This window comes from Brachyhypopomus gauderio, chromosome 12 (assembly GCF_052324685.1).
Source record: "Brachyhypopomus gauderio isolate BG-103 chromosome 12, BGAUD_0.2, whole genome shotgun sequence".
In the NCBI taxonomy this organism is placed as follows: domain Eukaryota; kingdom Metazoa; phylum Chordata; class Actinopteri; order Gymnotiformes; family Hypopomidae; genus Brachyhypopomus; species Brachyhypopomus gauderio.
Window position 1 is genome coordinate 1447221 of NC_135222.1, and position 21482 is coordinate 1468702.

The 21482-nt window shown below is 49.9% G+C and overlaps 1 protein-coding gene across 2 annotated transcripts in view; it reads right to left on the reverse strand.

Annotated features, from left to right (window-relative positions):
* Positions 1–1228: 1228 nt before the first annotated feature.
* nek7 (NIMA-related kinase 7) overlaps positions 1229–21482 on the reverse strand; it is a 62570-nt gene continuing 42316 nt past the window's right edge. For both annotated transcript variants that reach the window (XM_077024307.1, XM_077024306.1), the window contains exons 8-10: positions 17180–17274; positions 5799–5912; positions 1229–4336 (exon numbers count right to left, since the gene is read on the reverse strand). In XM_077024307.1, coding sequence (XP_076880422.1) covers positions 4226–4336; positions 5799–5912; positions 17180–17274 — 320 coding nt within the window. In that variant the 3' untranslated portion in view covers positions 1229–4225. The remainder of the gene's footprint in view (positions 4337–5798; positions 5913–17179; positions 17275–21482) is intronic.

A 21482-nucleotide genomic window follows, 5' to 3' on the forward strand; every position in this document is an offset into this window, starting at 1 on the left:
AAGCAGCAGCACATTTCTCTTGCCCAAGGACTGAAAAATCTATACGAAATGCTTCCAGCAGCTGATTCCACTGCTGATGCAAAAAGGGACCCATTACATGTGCTGGTCCCTCTGGCAAAAGCAAGTTGTGGAAAGCCAAGCCAAGCACCTGGACACAGGTTAAAAAAAGAATAGATTTTGGGCCCAGTCCTACTGATAAATACAGCAGACCGGTTCAGCCTGTACCGAGACAGTGTCAGATGGATCACTGCCAACTTGGTGTGAAATTTGCCACTCTAGTGGTCAGCATAAAGGTTATCTTCAGTTATAGTGTTTCTGCTATTATATAAAAACAATACACACACAAAACACAATAACACAAAACCCGACTACAAATTATATTTTGTTGAAGTGTTTCATATGGTCATTATAGATTTTACTGTAATTTTCACACAATATAGGTTATACATTTGCAGGTTTTAGACAATGACTGTTGTAAAAATAAATGATTAAATTGCAGAAGCTGTATTTTGCGAAATATGTAATTAAACAAAGTGACAGTTAATGTCATTGCACAGTAGATGTTTGTAAACAGACCATCTCACGTTTTGAGTGCAGTTAAATATTCTTGCCACTAGATGGATGTAACTCGTCAAAGTACGTCCTTCATGCAAAATGGGTAATATTAAAATGCACATAAATGTAAAGTTCAGAGAAACTTCCTCCAACTAAAACATTTTGCACATTTCCAATATTCACCCTCACTCTCTTACGAGGGCACAGGAACTTTTCAGAGGTGTCAAAGCCCAACACGCCCATTATCAATTGCAGTGCTTACATTTGTTTGTTTTCAGTGTGTTTACAGTTTCAAGGGAGCAATTGTGTGAGTTGCCACTGTAGTGCATTCCTCCTGGAGTTCATTAGCATGCCTCTCCCAGGGTCCCACGCCTCTCCCCGTTCAGAGGGGGATAATCTAAACGAAGCCCCAGGGCCACGCTACTCCACAGCAGCCCGCGATCATGCTCAGGGCTAGCAGGAGGGGTTTGTTAAAAGGGTACAAGTAAACACAATCAAATGAGAGTAGGCTGGGCTCCAGCAGCTAACACAAGCGAGATGATTCTATTAGCTGAACAACATCACATCGTTATCCGTTTAATTTCTACAAGTGACAAATGAGGAAATGTGGCATCAAACTGGCTGTCAAACTGCTTGTTAAACGTCACAAAAGAAGTCAACGGTTATCATGCAATAAAACAAACTCAAATTTTATTTTCAGTTAGCGTAGAAAGTATTAATGGACATCTTGAGGTTAGACAATTGTTTAATCGAACAATCAAAAACAAAATCAAAGAAATTAACATAACCAAAACAAACAAACAAACAAACAAACAAATGAAAAGACAAATAAATAAGGTGTCTACCCCCCTCCCTGACCCCAGACTTTGGCTGTAAGCAAAACTGAAGAATGTCCGGTCCAAGTCCAGCAGGACACCACACTGCGGCGAGTCCGGCTGACGGAGTCGGGACGGGAGTCCCCGCCACCCCAGGAGCGCGCCCAGCCGCTCCACCACCACGTCAGCGTTGTCGCCCTGTGGGCTAGCGCCCCCTGCAGGGCTGCGAACCGCACACACCGAGGCTCGCTCCCGCCGGGTCACGCCAGCCTCTTCTGTGGAGTCTAGCAGAGGCTGCGTGTGTAAACGGGTCGAGTACCCGTCTCTCCTCGAAGAGAAGCGGAACTAAAAGCCCACGGTCTGTTCAAGCAGACAGACGCCCCTGCAGCTCCCAGAATTCCCCCTGCAACACCACCCTCAACCCCGCCCTCCGTCTCGGAGCGCAACACCAAGATAAATACCACTCTATGCAACAGGACTCAACTCTGTTACTGTGATAATACACGGGGGGAAAAAAGTTAGGAACTGATTATTGCTAAATATGATAAAAAGAAAACACAATATGCTCTCAACTACGCAACTGTTAAAAACAAATACCATTTTACATGGATGCTATCATATCAAATCAATACATTTTCTATCTGCAAAAGGTGGTACACAACAGCTGTTATAATTGTAAATTCCAGCCTCGGGTATTTGTGTCTTACATGGACGGTTGCACTCACAAGCCACTTCATGAACAGGACTCTTAATAGGAAGCACGAGACCGGAGAACCGACTGGAACAAGTCAAAATGTTGCTGAAATGGAATACAGCCAATTTCTACAGAAAGACATAAAACAAGCGTGACAAAATCATGGCCGACAAAGATGTGCAATTCATCTCAATTTGTACATATACCTCCTACAGAACAGAACTTCTAACAACTAATATTGTTTGTAAATAAGCCTAACCACCACCACAAAAAAAACAGTCCACTGAACAAATTAAAACAAAAAAACATTTCTTTCTGTGCTGTGGGCAACCAGATTGAACATTGCTTATGTATTTGGTATAGACAAGAAAGGTCACTTAGGATTGTGCCCACACAGCTAAGACAGTTGTTCGGTCTGAAAGAATAAAAAATAACAATTAAAAAAACAAACAAACAAAAAACATGCTAAAAACCATTAAATCTGAACATGTGTGAGCACTTTACATCATTTACGGAAAACCACACACACAGCTCCCAGTAGAAGTGATGCAGGCTGTACTGCTGTTGTTTTGCAGTGTGATTCTTCACTTGAAGGCAGTGGAGCCGTCATTCATCATCTCCATTTTAGTCGCGTTCCTTCATCAGTCCTGGTCCGTAATCGCACCACTAGTTTTCTACTTCTCTACATCTAGTTGTTCACTTAGAGGACCTGCAGCTGCAGCTGTTTAGTAAGGAAAGTAGGAATAAAATGCATGTATAAAAGACAGGAAAACATTCCTCACTGTAGTCTACTCTGAATAGTGTGCAACTTGAAAGAAACACACAAGAAACACACAAGAAAACAAAATGGCTAAAGAAATATGTACGAAAGCACAATTTTCTTCCAGAATGCATCAAAACCGGGTAAGTACAGGAACCCCAACACAGACTAAGACCCAGGATGAGTTACAAAGCCCACGCAACCTGCAGCACAGACCACAAACACTTCATTCTCTTCGAACAAAAGGAAAAACCTTCGCTAATTCAAATGTGATGCTTTTTAGGAGAACTTTGCTTGACTTTTACAAAGGACAATTGAGCTTTTCCCATTTTGTTTCATGTAAAACTTGTGACTTGTGAGGTGGTTTTGGAAGGAGTGTCACAGGACCGTTCAAATCATTACCCAACTTGCGTATTTTCTTCTCAAATAAGAAAAACCCTAGCTCAACCTCATCTGAAACAGAGGCACATTTACATTCAGTGATCAGGGTATTGCATCATATGTACCAATATCCAAAAGTGCATAACAGCAAGACACTTGAAGGGTGAGGTTCTTCTGTGCTTAGGCACACACTGACAAAAAGGCCTCTAACTATTTTTGTAGGCTCTGTGGTCTACGGGTAAATTGTACCTGTGTGTGTGTGTGTGTGTGTGTGTGTGTATAGTTTGTTTGTTTTTATATTAGTGCTGTCAATTCCAGGTGCCGCGATTAAAAGTCCTCACCAGGATTTTGCTCAAGCTTGCTAGATTTTCTAATTAGCAATCCAGGTTAAAATAGTGGAATCAACACAATCCAGGAAGCCTGAGCAAAATCCTGGTGAGGACTTTTAATCGCGGCACCTGGAATTGACAGCACTATTTTATATATAAGTCTGAGGTCCACTGGTAATTTGTCCCCGAGCGCATATAGAGAGAGAGTGTGTGTGTGTATGCATGTATATATGTGGTCTACTGGGTGGTAAATTGTGTGTGTGTGTGTGTGTGTGTGTGTGTGTGTGTGATGTGTGCATTACTTGTATTACTTACACATACTGTGACTCATCTTCAGCATTAATTGTATAACTACATCAAAATAAAAGTGTCCGTAAACGTGTCAGCATATCACCCTGCGTTAGATCGGCACTTCGTCACCCGGCGTTAGATCGGCACTCTGGGTTCTGGGTTCCTCAAAACCGAGAAGCATTCTGAAACAACCTGGTTCTCATCTGATCATAACATTGCAGAACAAAGGGGCAGCTAACGCTAACAAACACTAACATGAAACAAACAAACAAACAAACAAACAAACAAAACCTCAAACAAACATGAAAGAAACTAAACAAAAAAAATAATTTTAAACGAGGTTGGCACGGGGCCAACGCTGCCCCCGTGGGGGAGGAGCTACCAGCGGCAGGTCCCGGCCTCAGGTCACCAGAGTCAGCGCGTGCATGTGCTTGGCGACGTTGTACACGTAGGCGATGTCGGGCCGCTTCTCCGGGTCCGGGTTGATGCACATGTCTACCAGCTTTCTCAGCTGCGGGGAGAAGAGCACAGACACACGGTGAAGGAGAGAAGAGCTGCTCGCTGGGGTCTGGGCTTCCTGCCATGTCATCGACCCTTTGGGTCTAGGTGAAGAACTCTGGGTTGGTGGAGCATTTCCGCCAGGACCCAGGGACCGGGCCAGGACCCAGGGACCGGGCCAGGACCCAGGGACCGGGCCAGGACCCAGGGACCGGGCTCAAACGGCCAGCGGCCTCCTGCATGTTCGTCAGACTGCCGCACACACAGAGTCGCCAGGGTTCACACTCGTGTGGCACGAAGAGAGACACGCGACCTTAGCCCCAGCGACCGCCATCATTAAAAGCAAAATGGAGGGGGGATCGAGGGGAAGAAAAAAAAAAACAAAAAACAAAGGAAAGGAAAGAAGTGGTGCCCCACGATCACCATGGCAACAGGCTGGATCCAGCCGAGGCCCGGCTGCCACTGTGAGGTTTGCTGTCTCCTAATCAGCAGCATGTGAAATGCAAATCCAGCCAGTCGCTGAATTAGTGCGAAGAAATGGCTGCTGGGGGGCAGGTGGGATGTGTGTGTTAGTGTGTGTGTGTGTGGGGGGGGGGGGGGGTGGAATCAGGATGCAGATATGTAAAATATTCATATTCTCAGTGAAAAAAGATGGGGGTGGGGGGTGGGGTGGGGGGGGTCATGGAATTTTTGATGGGGAAAGGGGTTGTCTGTCAGGTGAGGAGCGCGGAGACGGTAAATGACACACCAAAGATGAGCGTCTGACAGTTTTTTGCCATTCGCCTTCAGGAGTATTGTTTACACACAGACAGGGGAGGATGCGGGGCCTCCGTCTGCGCTGGGATGGGGATGGAGGGGGTGTCGGGGGGGCCCCCAGGCTCCGCAGTGCTGAGGCGAGAGAGCGCGCCATGAATGGGGAATAATGACTCACTCTGGAGATGAGGCTGGTGGCACGCAGGGGCACCGCGGAATTAGGAGCTGGTGGTGGCAGGTAAGGATACGGGCTCTAACGGAAAAGTTTGCCACGTTTAAACCCGCCGCTTATTAAATAAAATGCTCCTCCTCATCGTTCGTAATCCGCCTGCGTCCCGGGCGGCACCGGGGTCCGAGAGGCGCTCCCTCAGCCTTACACAGTCCAGCGGGCCGGAACGCCTCGACCAGCACCCGGACACGTCTGCCCCAGCCGGGGAGCGGGGAGAAGCCACGAGTTCCGTTTAGCCGCAGTAGGACACACGTGTGGAAGTGTACGAAGTTTACTGCCGTTATGTCACAGTTTGTTGAAAAGTGGTCTGAATACACAGAACCCCGAGCGCGAGGCACACTGCCGTACTGCGGGCGTCCCATTAAAGACGCGCTCGTCTTTTCACACAGCAAGACGCCCCGCAACACCTGGACGTAGGAGGTCAACTGGAAGAAGTCCACGCAGACCTTTGTGCCAACCCCCCCCACCCCCGACCAGGCCCAGAGTTCCTTACCTCTTCTGAGTAGTGATCAGACGGGAGCGGGGGGTAGTCACACTGCTCGATCTTTTTACACAGGGAGTAAAGGTTCATCTTGTCCCCGTAGAATGGACTCTGTAGGGCGGCCATCTAGGAGTAAGGCAAAGAAATGCAAAGAGGGGGTCAGACGTGTGAAGGGGGTGAACCTCCGACCTGGCGTGAGAACACGTCGTCTGCAGCGAGCCCACGAGCCATTAGCCTCACCCTCCTGCCTTCTCATGACCCTCGCAGCGGTCATTTTGATTCCGGGCCCGTTCACATTCTATAATCCCCCCCCCCCCCCCCACCCCCCCAACAAGGAGCTCCTCGGTGGTTGGGGTTGTTTCGTTTAGGGATTCTGCAGACAGGCTGCCTTTAAACAAGCGGCCACACGGTGTGGCTTATGGTGCCATTTCCAGTTTGTCAAGTAAGACGTCAAACCTGTCCGACCAGGTGCCTTCGCCGTATTTCATCTGAAGTGCTATATGTTGACCTTTATGGCATTTTCTCCCCATTCTAACACTTCAAACTCCCATCAAAGTGATAGGACGGTCTCTGTCGCTTTGGCTTTGGACCAGAATGCCGATGGCCGATACACAAGATTTTTAGAACGACCCTGATTTGATCTTTCAGGTCTGCTCATGCTTCATGTGGGTTACGTTTTAAGTTCAAGCCGCTGGGGTTTATGGCGGGAAGAGCTCCCGCCTGCACCCGGCGGACCATGTGATGCATAAATGACGGAAATACTTCCAGACGCTGAAATGAGGATGGATAGGGAATGAAATATTGCAGTGGAAATGTGCAAATCAAGTGAACGCAGGCAGGCAGACAGACATTGTCTTATTGTGTGCCTTAGGCCAACATGCAGTCACTTGTGCACATTTCTTTAGCGGAGAAGAAAAATACACGTCTGTGCCCTATACAGACATAAAGAACTCCGTCCTTGGCCAAACTTAACCTTGACGCAACAAGCTTGCTTTAGCTTGCTTCTAACTTTCAAAGAGCATAAATATGTGTCAGAAAACCCGAAGCCCAGCTGTAATTTGGTCCGGCAGAAGGTTGCAACGTAGAGAAGCTCAGCGGGATGACCGGGCGCAACTTCACAGCTCCGGAGGGGGACTCCTGCTGAACACGGCCCGGACGGCGCGGGCCGGACGGCGCGACCCGGACGGCGCGACCCGAACGGCGCGACCCGAACGGCGCGACTCGGGCGTGCACGACAAGACCGCCATGTCTGCAGCTCCGCCGTCATTAACCGTTAACCGTCATTTCAGCCGACAGTAGATTTAGCAAATGAACTCAATACAAAGACGACCGAAGCTTCCTGGGTGAAGAAAAAAAGTGTTAACTCCACTATAAACTCACAAGTACTGCAGTGAATGGTGATGATCTTGAACCTTCTTCCTTTTGTAACAAACCGGCATTTTGCAAGGGAGCTATAATCATGTGGTTTAACAAATGCACCAGAGAGAAGTTAACGGAGAGAACACTGCAGAGATGAAGAGTGTTTCAAACAGCCATCATGGCTGGAGTCACTTCCTTTCCATATGTTTCTCTCTTCCGAACCATCTCTGTCATTTATCAGATTTTAATCAGACAGCTGCCGTTCCCTAGCAACCCAATAGGTCTGAGACTGGGTGTGTGGAAACCTCTGGAGCCGGCAAGCTGGAAGAATACGCACAGACAAAACCGTCGAGCTTCAAAATGTCTGCAACTACACGCAGACCGAAAACAAACAACTCTGCATGTTGTAAGTCCAGACTGAATTGTACTATATTCTCTAAAGGTCACTACACTGCCATATGGTCATTACTGAGTTTTAATGTCTCAACAGACAATCTTGTCAGTCACATTCTAAAGTTCAGTTCACAACAACCACAAGATGTTTGATATTTAAGATTTTCTGTACTTTTGTGAATGTTTCACATTACTGTGTGATTCTGAGAGACTGGAGCTTCTGATCTTTTATCATATGTGTTGAGCTACAGAGTTTACAGTGAGCATTAAGGACCTGGCCATTTCTGTGTTCAGTTTTTATTCTTCTTCATATGGCTCTCTCTCACGCATTCACACACGTACAAACACTCCTCCTCTCTGTCCGCCCCTCTTTCCTCACACTCCCCAGGCACACACACAAACACACACACGCACCAAGCAGAGTCAGTCAATCTTCAAGTAGCTGACAGGCTGGCTGTTGTGGGACAGTAAATAAGAGACAGTCGTTGAATGACTGCCTTCAGTTTGGTTAAGATATCAGGGCACCGAGACAGCCAACTAAACCTCTGACGTTGGGGTTTTAGAACGCTAGGAACTTGGAACATGGACGCTTTGACAGCCTGAGAACTCTTCCTCGAAATCCCAACCGCTTCAGAAGGTCTTTACATACGTGCACGAGGCTTGTGATTCCCTGAGCCGTGCCCTCTCCCCTGTAGGCCTCACTTCACCACTGCTGGTCTTAGCTTCTCTCTCCCTCCACCGCTTTAACTCCGCCCGAACTACAAAGACGGGAGGTTGTTAAATAGGCGTGAAGCCCCGCGTACAGTCGCACAAAGGCCGCAGTTTCACTACAGCGCCGCGTACATGCCGGGAGGCACCCAAAACGCACAAGCGTACACAGAACCAAAGGCCTGCTTGGCTAGCCCGTAAAGAACTGAAACCAATTCGGTCTGGCTTGGAAAAGGATGAAAGAATGCTTAGGCTGACCAGATCTTAGCATTTTAGAGCCACCGCCGTGTACTCCAGGGTGAAAAGGTACAGCGGTGACCTTGTGCTAATCTCGAAACAGTTGAAGCTTTCAAAGCAATCCCAGGACAGTCACAGTTCCTGAGGTGTAAGCACCACACCAGGAACTGCAGAGAAGAAGAAGTGAGTTTGTAAAACGCAGGGGAGGAGGTGGCGGGGGTGTGTGTTCTGACATTACCAGATCCATATGCCTATATTCTGTGTAACAAATTCAAAAAACAAAACCATAAAACTAGGATGACTACAGCTATTCGACAAAAGACTTCAAAAGGTGGCCCGGTTTGCCATGTATTTAATTTACAACCTACATTTCCTACGATAAATGAATAACTTCGGAAAGCTCTATTTTACATTAAGAAACGTCGAAAAGCCACTATCCAAATGTTTGGAGCCTGTCAATAGTTGAGTGCAGGTTTAAGAGAAACTTCCATCACACAACATGCTCCACCAGGCAAAACTGAAGCAGCGTCTAGAGTTTCCGCAAAATTTGAGGCATTTCGAATATTCATGAAGTTTCGTGGCGCAAATGCGAAAAAGGGAGACGCACGAGCACTGCAGGCCCCATCGTGGCTCCCCCCCGGAAGAAATCCTGATGACGTAACACGCCACGGCCCCTCACAGGAAGCAGGTGCTCTCCTCTGACTGTCTGACTCCTCAGGTGTCAGGTTAAACGCTCCCGTGATGAGGACTAGCCACCAGAACTCACCTGGCAACAGCCAGTGAGTCAGCATCAGTCAGCCGGAGCACAAGGAGGAACTCATGTACCTCCTGTACCTCTGTGGAGATCATTAGGATACCCACATCTGGCCCAAGACACGGCGGTTAAAGGACAGCCGGTGGACAGAGGGATAACGCAGACACCTAAACTGCGAGCGAGTCACCACACAAAAGATGAAAAGTGGTGACACTCTGGGAAGACCAATATTGGGCCGCAGAGAGAGAGCGTGGAAGCTCCCCATTACAGGAGAATGGTGTGGAAGAGAAAAAGCCAAAACAAGTGGGGAAACGCCAAAGTCAGTACAAGGACGCTGTGTGGGGGGTGGGGGGGAAATAAATAACAACAACCACCACCACAACAACACACACACACACACAAAAAAACTATCCAGATGCATCCAGTGTGCACTCAGAAACCACACACACACACACACACACACACACACACACACACACACACACACACACACACACACACACACACAGAAGCACAGGCGCAGTAGCCGAGAACTCAATTAAAATGACAGAGAGAGAAAGAGGGAGAGAGAAAGAGGGAGAGGGAGGTAGCGGGAAGGAGAGAGCGGCGGCAGCGACGGCGAGGCGAGTGCGTGAAGCGGGGAGGTGTGTGTGTGTGTGTGTGTGTGTGTGTGTGTGTGTGTGTGTCGGAGCGAGGCAGTGCGGTTTGGCAGTGACAGAAGAGGAGCAGTGAGGAGCGTCAGGCCTGGCCCAGCCGTCAGACGGCTCAGCGAGTGCGCGGCTAACACGGGCTAGCCCAGCACGGCCGCACACGGGCCCCGCGCTAATCACTCACCGGCTCACCGCCGCCTCACAACGCCTCACGCCGCCTCACACCGCCTCACCGCCGCCTCACACCACCTCACGCCGCCTCACGCCGCCTCACGCCGCCTCACGCCGCCTCACACCGCCTCACGCCGCCTCACACCGCCTCACACCGCCTCACACCACCTCACACCGCCTCACACCACCTCACACCACCTCACACCGGCTGGCGGACTGGAGGGATTAGTGGCTTCTTTGGCAAGCGTTACGGCGAACGCTGTGATAAATGGGAGCTCAACAGGTTATCCGCTCTTTCTAAAACTATTTCCCTTTAATATACAAAAAAACAGAAATGTACTAAACCTGAAGAGGCAGACTCTCCTGATGGATTAAGTGCGTTAACACAAAGCCCACAGGAGAGTAAAGACAGATGCTAAAAAACTAAAAATACACTGCTGGATCTTTCTGAGGACTTTTCCTGAAGACACACTGACTGAGACAGCATGTGTGTGTGTGTGTGTGTGTGTGTGTGTGTGTGTGTGTGTGTGTGTTAGACTGTAATAATGTTTCAGTGTACAGCCAGTGTGCTATCTGTGTAAAGACTAATCCACCGCCGCACCCACATGTGTGAGGAGCCCGTCTGGAAAAACACAACACACAAAGCGTGGAGAACGCTTCACTCCTGCAGATGGGCAGCACCAGGATTCTTGGAGTGGACCTGTGGGTCCGCACAGGAATAGCGTGCAGTTTTTCTCCAACATCTGTTCAACATGCCGCCACTCTTGCAAAGAGCTCCCCGGGATAATTACAGTGCTCAGGGTTTGGTAATCTGAACGTAGCCGGTGCTTGTGTGTGTACCTGTAAGGCAAGGGGCATGTAGGGTGGGGGGTAGGGGGTGTAATACCAACATGTGATCTCAGCCTCTGTGCTTGTGCGTGTGTGTGTGTGTGTGTGTGTGTGTGTGTGTGTGTGTATCCGTGTGTGTGTGTGTGTCCGTGTGTGTGTGTGTGTGTCCGTGTGTGTGTGTGTGTCCGTGTGTGTTTTACAGTGGGAGGCGTGGCGGCTGCAGCCCCAGATGCAGGCAGCAAAGGGTTAAACAAGGACCACAGTATTTTCATGCATCTTCTACTTCTGACAGATGAAAAATGTCAACTGTCCTGTTTTTATTTTGGAGTTTTTGCACTATTCATCTGGTTCATTAGTGCCTGGGTGCTCCTGGCCCTGACAGCTGCTCGCCCCGTGCTCCTGGCCCCTGAATTTTTCAGGCTAATTTGATTCGGGGCGCCCAGGCGATGGGCGAGATGATTGACTTGCTCCCTGACCCCCGTAGCCCAGCAGACTCCTCATTGGTATTCCAGAGGCGTCCACCCCGCACCACGCTGGCCTGCTGTCTGTCTGCGGGGCTGCTGGTGGAGCACGGTGGTGCAAGAGCACACACACTCACACACACACACACCATCACACACACACACACACTCACACACACACACACCATCACACACACACACACACACACACACACACACACACACACACACACACACCATCACACACACACACACACCATCACACACACACACACACTCACACACACACCATCACACACACACACACACACACACACACACACACACACCATCACACACACACACACACACACACACACACACACACACACACACACACACACACACACACACACACCACACACACACACTCACACACTCACACACACTCACACTCACACACACACACTCACACACACACTCACACACACACACTCACACACACACAACAATAAAAACGCACACACGCAGACACACAAACACACACATGCTCAAAAAAACCCACACGCACACACAATGTGCACGCACTCATGCACACACACGAGCATGCACACAAACAAACAAACACGCCAAAAAAAAAAAACAAAAAAACAAAAAAAACCCCAGAAAACACACAGAGAAACACAACTGGGCGCATGTAAAAGCACAAACAGTCACGCATTGGGCCAGCGCAGGGACAGGAGACCGGCCCCACGGCCACTGGCCGCCGGCGTGCTGCTTCTGGGCTGAAGGTGTCCATGTAAAGGTGTCGGCAGGATGAAAGAGAAAAGACCCTTAATTAATATTGATCTCGTTCTCTTCTCTGCCTCATTCTCTGCGTGTCAATTAAAAAGTGAAGGAAGGCTCTGTGTGGCAACACTCTTGGCGGCGGTGCCTGACGCTACCCGGCAATAATTCAAACGGGAAAAGAAGCCATCATTATTTCAGCTGAACGGGCTGCTTCTTCCTCCTCCTCCTTTTCCCTACAGTCGCACTTTAATGATATATTAATGAAAGGCAGCGCGCACAGAGGCGCTGGGAACCGAATCAAAAATGCATCCGTTAAAGAAGAGTCCCTATCTGATGACAGGGAGCAGGCGCGAGCTGGTTGGGACGTCAGCCCCGCTCTCTCACGCGCTCCGGCCCGGCCCGGCCCGCCTCGCATCCTCCTGCAAACCAAAGGGGAGACGCCTTCTCCTGCTTTGTAGCGCTAACAAGACAAATTACGGGGAGGAAGGTTCGCCGACGCTTTTGTGTTTGTCTGTTTGTCTGGGAAGAAAGGCCCGGAAAAAGAAGATGGGGGGGGGGGGGGGTGTGCCACGTTTCCAGGTTTTATGCTTCATTAGGGAAACAAGAGCGAGACAGCTTATCAGAATGCTAAGAGCTCCAGCAAGCTGGGAGAATTCTCATCTGCTTCACACTCTGAGCATCTTTAAAGGATTCGGTGCCCCTGCACGCACGTGTCGAATCAATCCGCTAAACTATCAAATTAAAACGGGGAAGCATGCCACTGATTGGAAATGTACGTCTGAGCGGAACGGAAGAGAGAATTTACGTACACACTCGGGGTTCAGCAACCTCTCCCTCTTTCAGATTTACGTTTGGGTAAGCTTGAGCCATAAGCAATTCACAGGGCAAAAATACAGTCTCAAAAGTGCTGCGTTTCAAAGGGGCCCACGGTGCATGCACTGTAATGAATGACAGCGGTATTAATAACACCAGACTAGTTGGGCTTCCTCTAACTTGTCATCTCTTCAAATAATGTCAAGTAGCCAGCTCAGCTGTCAGATTCGGCTGGAATAAAGTATTCACTCGCTTTCACGCAAAACTTTTTTTTCCCTCCGCTTCCACATGCCATGTTCAAGAAGGACGGTTTTTTTTTCCCTCCCTCTCTATCCTCTACGTCTCCGTACCAAATCCTGCACTTTAAAGTTGCAAAAAGTTTAATTAGAAACACAAAAGGTTCAAACGTTTCCAGCTCTCACACACTTTTGATCCTGTCCTCGCAGGAACCTTGATGGCTGTCAGTGTGATTTTGTTGACATCTCAATAGCTTCTCTGATGTCTGTGCTGCCCCCACCTCCACCCCGGTCCGGGGGAACAAACTCTCCCCGTAGACTGGGGGTGGGGGTGGGTTTCACATCCGCATTTGTTTGGGCAGTTTCAGAACGCGAGAGGCAAGTCTAGTCACCAACTCCACCATCCTTACGCAGCTGTCACAGGAGTATAATGTTAAGTGCCTTTGTACCTGTACTTAAGAGCTTTACGTCACTCTGAATTTACCAGACATCATATCGGTACCGACGGCACCATCCTAAATACTGTTAATACTTCTTCATTTTATTCCCTGGGGAGATATTTTGAAAAAAGAAAACTTATGCAAGAACACCTTTTCAGGGATTTTATTACTCAACATTCCAGCATTTTACAAACTCGGAATATGAAGGAAAACCGGAAAAAATAAAGTTCGGTTTATTTGAACACTAAGTGCTGAGGTAACAAAACATGTATTATTTGACAGGAACCAACACTTTCCCTCGCCAGGTCGTAAAGAGTCAGCAGTTCTCCACACTTATGTCTGACTTTAATTACCAAGGCCTGATCCGTGAGCTCGACTGCTCTGGCCTGCTGATGGGAGACGTGACAGTCCGCAGATCTTGATTTATGTTAATACGAATTCCAAACAGCCTCAACGACAGCTATTAGTTACGGGTTTAAGAGCACTTCAAAAGGCCAGCCCAGACCATGGGAGCAGTGATACAGCAATATGAACGCTGTCTGTGCTGAACAGAGAGCGGAGACAGTGAGAGGAGTGCCGGCCGGGCCCATCTGGTTAGCCCGAGATGACCCTTTTATTTCAGGCGTCATAAAACCCAACGCCAAAAAGCCAGGAGCTGGTTGCCGTGGCGAGGAGTGAGGGAGGGAGCTGTGACATACTACATCGTCAACGAGGTTTAGGATGAAACGCCAATACAAGATGTTAATTGTGGGAACGTGCCCTTCCTATATAATGACGATCCATAACAAAAAAGCAAAAAACAAGGTTTAAAAAGATGCGTTCAGTACCTTCCTGAACTTGTTCACTAGCTCTTCACTTCTTCCTGACCTCCATTACAAGGATGAAAGGAAACGCAGTCTGCATTCAGCTGGCCGCAAGATTTTTGCCGGACAGACAGATAGAATGTGCAGCATTACCTAAAAAGCGAAGAATTAAATGTGGAAATGTGGAGGTGGGGAAGGAGGCTGAGAAATTCAGCTGCTGAAAGAGCGCGTAGGAGCATAAACATGTCTGTCCACACACATCAACCGCTTTGATTCCTACAGCACTTCCGACTCCCGGCCGCCTGCGCTCAAGACTTCGCTGCGGAGAACCAGGCACTTCCTGCGTGCGTAGGCCAGGGGTCAATAATGGAAATGGCGTGTGGTGCGGGACCGAGACTCCGGCGTTATTGACCGAGGCGCAGCTGAGAGCGCGCAGGCCCCGCCCACCGCGTGGGTCAGGTGGGAGTCGGCCCCAGCGCCGGCCCCGCCCCCCCGCCCTCATCACGGGGGGGGCTGTGCAGTCAGCTGACTAGATGAGCTCCCGCCGATGGGCTGCTTCAAACGGAATGAGAGACACAGATGCAGGGACACAGTGCCCAGGTATTGATGATTTTAAGCCAAGGCCTTCATGACCTGAAACACAGCCGGCCCGACCCAAAGGCCCAAGGCAGACAGGCTGGGAGACTCCGGCTTTCAGAAGGCACAATTATGTGCATATATGTAGAGGCTTCACACAAAGGAGATCAATGGAAGGAGTCACGAGACTACAGATTCAGCATGGCAGCCATTCCACACACACACACAGCTGCATACTGGTTGCATACGCACAGCGCAATGTGGGCCTGATATTGGGACATATTAGTGCCCAACAGCCACACAACACACACCTACACAAACGTGGACATCACCGGGTGTTTGTGTGGATACTCCCGTCTGCCTCCGGAGACGCTCCTCCGCTCCGTGTTCGCAACCAGCAGGGGGCGCCCAGCCTCAGACCCCCCCCCCACCCCCCCACCCCCGGGTCATGTGACCTACAGGGGCGGGCCCAGATGAGAGAGCGTTGCCGTTACCGAAGGGCGACGGGGGGCTGCATGTCCAGGGCCAGGAGCTGTGGGTCCTGGTGCTGACAGAAGCTTAAGAGATCACAGCCGATCACCCGCACCGCACCCCCACCACACCACCACACCACCGCACCACCCCCCACCCCCGCCCGCACCCCGGTGACCCGCGGCCGCTGCCAAGCAGGGCACACCGCCGGGCCCGGTGCATTGTGGGAGACTAATTAGCGGGGAGAAGCACGGTCTGCGAGCAGCGGTGAACTCAGATGGCTGTTTATTTCTGTCTATTTCTATTCTGCGAGTGTGTGTGTGTCAGTGTGTGTGTGTGTATGTGTATCACAAATATTTGATAGCATACATGTAAATGGAGATTTGCATGAAGGTGAGGACTGTGCCATTTCGAAATGTGTTCCTTCACATTCCAGTTTGCCTCAATCATCTGGTCAAAGAAATCCAGTGCAAAATTCACTCACACTCTCACTCTCTCACTCTCTCTCTCTCTCTCTCTCTCTCTCTCTCTCTCTCTCTCTCTCTCTCTCTCTCTCTCTCTCTCTCTCTCTCACACACACACACACAGTTTTCTAAGGACAGTGCTAGGTTTCACCAGCCTTAATACTGTATTACAGAACAGAACTCTGATGCAGCCAGTTGCAGTGGTCAAACACTTTTAAGGGTCCAAACTGGCAGGCCATGCCTCAGCAAAGAAGCAGCGCCCCCCCCCCCCCCCCCCCCGCCTCACCTCGGTGGAAGTGCGGGCCGGGGCAAATGCTCCGTCCCCTGAGTTTCAGTGGGCCTGGTGCCCGAGCCCACCGCACTAGAGGCATAATCAAAATGGGCCGTATCACTTTCAGAAGTCGGCCGCGCGTCTTATCAGAAACACATGTAAACGTCATCCACATTTGGCCCACAACATCAAAACGCACTGCAGGTATCCTACGAAGAGAACGTTTAACTGGTCAAGAACAAAACACAGGCACGGGCTGGCTGGGTGGTCGGGGGTTAGGAGTGAGGTTGGGAGTAAGGTTAGGAGTGAGGATGGGAGTGAGGATGGGAGTGAGGATGGGAGTGAGGATGGGAGTGAGGATGGGAGTGAGGTTGGGAGTGAGGTTGGGAGTGAGGTTAGGAGTGAGGTTGGGAGTGAGGTTGGGAGTGAGGATGGGAGTGAGGATGGGAGTGAGGATGGGAGTGAGGTTGGGAGTGAGGTTGGGAGTGAGGTTGGGAGTGAGGATGGGAGTGAGGTTGGGAGTGAGGTTGGGAGTGAGGATGGGAGTGAGGTTGGGAGTGAGGTTAGGAGTGAGGTTGGGAGTGAGGTTGGGAGTGAGGATGGGAGTGAGGTTGGGAGTGAGGTTGGGAGTGAGGATGGGAGTGAGGTTGGGAGTGAGGATGGGAGTGAGGATGGGAGTGAGGTTGGGAGTGAGGTTGGGAGTGAGGTTGGGAGTGAGGATGGGAGTGAGGATGGGAGTGAGGTTGGGAGTGAGGATGGGAGTGAGGATGGGAGTGAGGTTGGGAGTGAGGATGGGAGTGAGGTTGGGAGTGAGGTTGGGAGTGAGGATGGGAGTGAGGTTAGGAGTGAGGTTGGGAGTGAGGTTGGGAGTGAGGATGGGAGTGAGGTTAGGAGTGAGGTTGGGAGTGAGGTTGGGTCAAGCACCTGCAGGGGGGTTGGGAAGGGTTTGGGAGTGGGGCAGCTAGGGAGGAGAGCCTTCCTATACGTTACCTCGTAGAGCAGACAGCCTAGCGACCAGATGTCAGATTTGAAGTTATATCCGTTTTCGTGTATCCTCTCGGGAGACATGTAATAAGGGGTGCCCACTGGATCAGAAAAGAGAGACAGACAGACAGACATATATAGACAGAGAGAAAGAGGAGAAGAAAAAAAAGCACAAGTTAGAGGCATGTCTGGTTTGCTCTGCGAGGCGGTGTGGAGGTCTGAGGTTCACTCATGGATGCTTCACTGGTGGGGGCTTCAGATGGAGGAGAAGGGGTCTGGGCCGGCGCCAGAGCAGGCAGAAGCTCCAGCGAGCTAGCAGGATCCGCACGCAGTGATGCGTGCACGCAGTCAGGAGGGGCAGCAGATGTGGATGGAGTCGGGCGTGAGGAAGACCACGCTCATTAAAGCTCACCAAGTCCAACATTATTTAGAGCATCTGAACTTGTGAGTTCCAAGTGACTAGCAGAAAAGTTCAACTGCAGAATTTTAACATATTCTAATAGGGTGAAGCACTCTATAAGTATTCTATAATATGTTCATATTCTAATTGGGAGATGTATTCTATAAGTATTCTACAATACATTCATATTCTATAAAGGACAAGTACTCTATAATATATCCCTATTTTAAAAGGGAGAAAAATTCTATAATACATTAATATTCTTAAAGGGCGGTGCATTCCATATTCTATAAAGGAGAAGTATAATATATTCATATTCTATAAATGAGTACTCTATTATATATAGAATATTTCTCCCTATGAAAAAGAATTCTATAATACATTTATATTCGTGGGGAGAAGTTCCTGGCGACACACTGCTGTTCTTTAGCTGACGTCCTGGTAGGGAAGTTCTCTCATGGAGCGATCGGATTCCCACAGAATGTGGAACATGTTTATCCTCTGGTGTGTGTACCGAACGGGCACTTAGAGGTCTTTGCTCTTTTCTAGGGAGTCATGTTGCAGGCGCACGTTCAAGGACACATGAACTCGAACCCTTCTGGAACAGGCCCCCGTGCATGAGTCAGGGGACCAGGGCAGGAACCTTGTGACTCCGTCATACTGCTGGTTTGGGGCCCTGACCCACAGAGCTCTGCGGTTATGGCAGGCAGTCAGCGCGTATATATGGCAGGCAAGTAGACTCTAGACTCCAAGATGTAGCGTATTAGCACCATAGCATTGATTTAGGTTGCTGCTAATGTATCACTCATTTTGTGTTAGTCAATCAAAACACTCCCCACACACTCTTGAATGCATTCATAAAAGCTGACTTCAGTAATAGCATTAACTTATACATATACACACACTTAACATTTATTTACTTACTTTACGCACTTATTTATTTACGTGTTGAAATAGTGAATTGTGTGAGTAACATGCAAGTGGCTGAGGGTGTGTGTGTGTGTGTGTGTGTGTGTGTGTGTGTGTGTGTATCTACACACTCCAGAACAGGGGGAGTCAGCATGTGTTTGGAGATATGTATAATCTGTCATTCGTCTCGCATTACGAAAACACTGAAATGAGTCAAAGCAGAAGTCAGAGAAGGGGAAGAAAACCTAAACTTTTTTTAGCTCTTTTTTCTCCAACCATATTCAAATTGACTTTGATGCATGACAAAACCTCTTAAAAAAAAGGGGGGGGGGGGGGGGGGCAGCAGTAGCCAAGTATCCCCTCAGTCTCTCCGTCTCCCACGCGCACGTCTGTGGGGAGGTGGGGTTCACGCCGCTCGGGCGGTGTTGTCCCGACCTTCACCCACGCCGGCTCCTCCCGCACTGCCTTTTTGCACCTCGGACTCTCACCGCTTCCTTTCTGCCGTGGTGGGTCGCGGCAGAACCGGGCCGGCGGGTCGGCGCTGCTACCTCGTCTCTCGCGCCGAAGCTGAAACGGCGACTGAGCCGCAGGGAAGCGTTTCCGGCGAAATGCTGCGAGACCGCACAGCGGCGCGGAGGTCGAAGGTCGATGGATCTCTCGGCCCGCGACCCCGGCGTGGGGAGAGACACTAATTGACGGTGAGTAATAGCCGTGGGGAGGAAGGGCTGTGCTCAGGAGGCTGGTCAAAGTCACCCGCGCCGCTCTCTGAAGCCGGGCTCCATCTCCTCCCCACATCGCCGTGACGACGAACAGTCCAAGAAGCATGAAAGATTGATGACTGAGGGACAGCGAGTCACGGAAGGCCGGAAGACGACATTAGAGACAGAAAAACCGTCAAGACGAAGGAAAATGTTCTGACAAATGCTCGCAGTTTACAAAAGTTTAGCCCTGGCACAGACACCTCGGATCTGACGGAGCGTGAGGCGGTCTCTTGCGGCGGCGAGGAGAACCCGACGGTCCGACGCCAGACGACGACGGGAGGGCGAGATGTCGAGACGGCAGAGAGATGAGCACTCGGGAGCGCCTGCTTCCTCCTGCTACGACATTCCAGCAGTCAGCCCACGGCCCGGCCCAGCCCACGGCCCGGCCCAGCCCACGGCCCACGGCCCGGCCCAGCCCACGGCCCGGCCCAGCCCACGGCCCGGCCCAATCGCCGCTGTCCGCTACGCACAAGAAAAGGGACAATGGCTCAATTAAGATCCAAAGGCGTTCACGTAATTACGCCGGACGCTGTACCTGGTGTTAGCCAGCATGAGAGTGCTCTGCCCCATTTAAGATGATAATAGAGCAGAGCGCAGATCTATACCAGGTCCTTAAGGTTACTGCATAATGAACAATGATTCCAAATATAGCAATTAACCTTCTTATTGACTGTATTATCACAGAGCCCTTTTAACTAGTGCTAACACTCACTTCGGCTAACGCGTGGGTCTCCTGGCACTGTTTGAACAACATCCCACAGCACGCATTGGTAGAAGATTAAAAATCATCTTCTCTTATGCTAATAACTTCAGGAAAGCTAGCCAATACAATGCAAGCATTCCAGCGCATACTAAATGAAGAACACATCAGTTATTCATGCAAATAAATCGGAAGACATGTTGGGATTGATTTCCATTATTATGTATTGTTATAAAATTAGTAGGCTCTCTTTGTGAAACAAGCAAAAGTCTTTCTCTGAGGGGGCGGATGGTGTAAAGGCAATCCACCGGCTGCTTCTCTACACTACAGATCTGAGAAAAGCTGTGAGCTTGATTTATAAATTTAAAAAACCCACGAAGGAACAAAATAAACGTCCCCTAATGTAATGCCAGCACCTCTGCACACGATGCATTTAAACCTGTTGTTGATGTTTCCTGACTCAATATACTCGGCACTCTGAGGTGCAATGCCTGTTAAACCCAGTTAAAACATAATGAACACAACACTCATTTCCACTGCTAATTACCAAACCCCACTTCCTCCATGTTGCTTCTTGTTTTTATTTCTTCTTCCTTTTTCACCTCTTTCAGTTATTCACCACCCCCCTCCCCCAAATACCCCCCCCCAAAAAAAAGCAAAGAACACTGTAAAGGGGAAGAAGCCTGTGGCAGAAATGCACAGAAAGAGGCTGTTTTTCTTCTCCCCCTCCATCTTTCGCTCCCCCTCTATGGCTTTGTTTGTATCTGTGGGCTGCAGAGTTAAAAGGCTACGGCTCGGCTTCTGAGGGACGAGCTGACAGGCACAGAGCGTCGCTTCCTGGACCTCCATCCAGTGTGCGCCCCAGTGTTCTACCATGGTGGTTTGTCTCATTACAGCCCAAACTGTCAAGCCACAATCCCTCCTCCAGCACTACACCCCCCCCCCCCCCCCCCCCCCCAAAGCACCACCCGCAACCACCCCCATGCAGAGAGAGAGAGAGAGAGAGAGAGAGAGAGAGAGAGAGAGAGAGCACAAGTGCGGGACTTCGGTGCCCCCACCCAGAGGGAGACACAGACCCAGGTCTCTGTGCCCCTGGGTGAGTTTAACCTGCCAGGAGACGCTCCTGAATTTCATGCTCTGTTGTAGCTCCGCCCATGCACAGAGAACCCAGTGTGACCCTCAAATGCGGGAGAGTCCTGCAGAGAGATCGCACGCACGCAAAAAAAACGTGCTTTTAACTAAAAAACGGCAGCAATCAAGCCATTTGAAAACGGCCGCGATCCCAAGTTAGGGCCGTCTGCAAAACGCTTACAATGCACCCCGAGGGAGAGCAGACACATTACTGTGTATCCTCTGCGAGGAAAACCCGTTACCGTAGGAAAATGACCAGCGCAGAGACAGTGGCGCACCTGTGTCCCAACACTGGTGGGGACTCGGGTGTCATTAGGACACTGTTAGACAGCCCTGATCAAGCCCTGTGTGGGGGGCACTCGCAGCCTGAGACAGAACTAAATTAGGCTGTCTGACTGAGAACGTCCC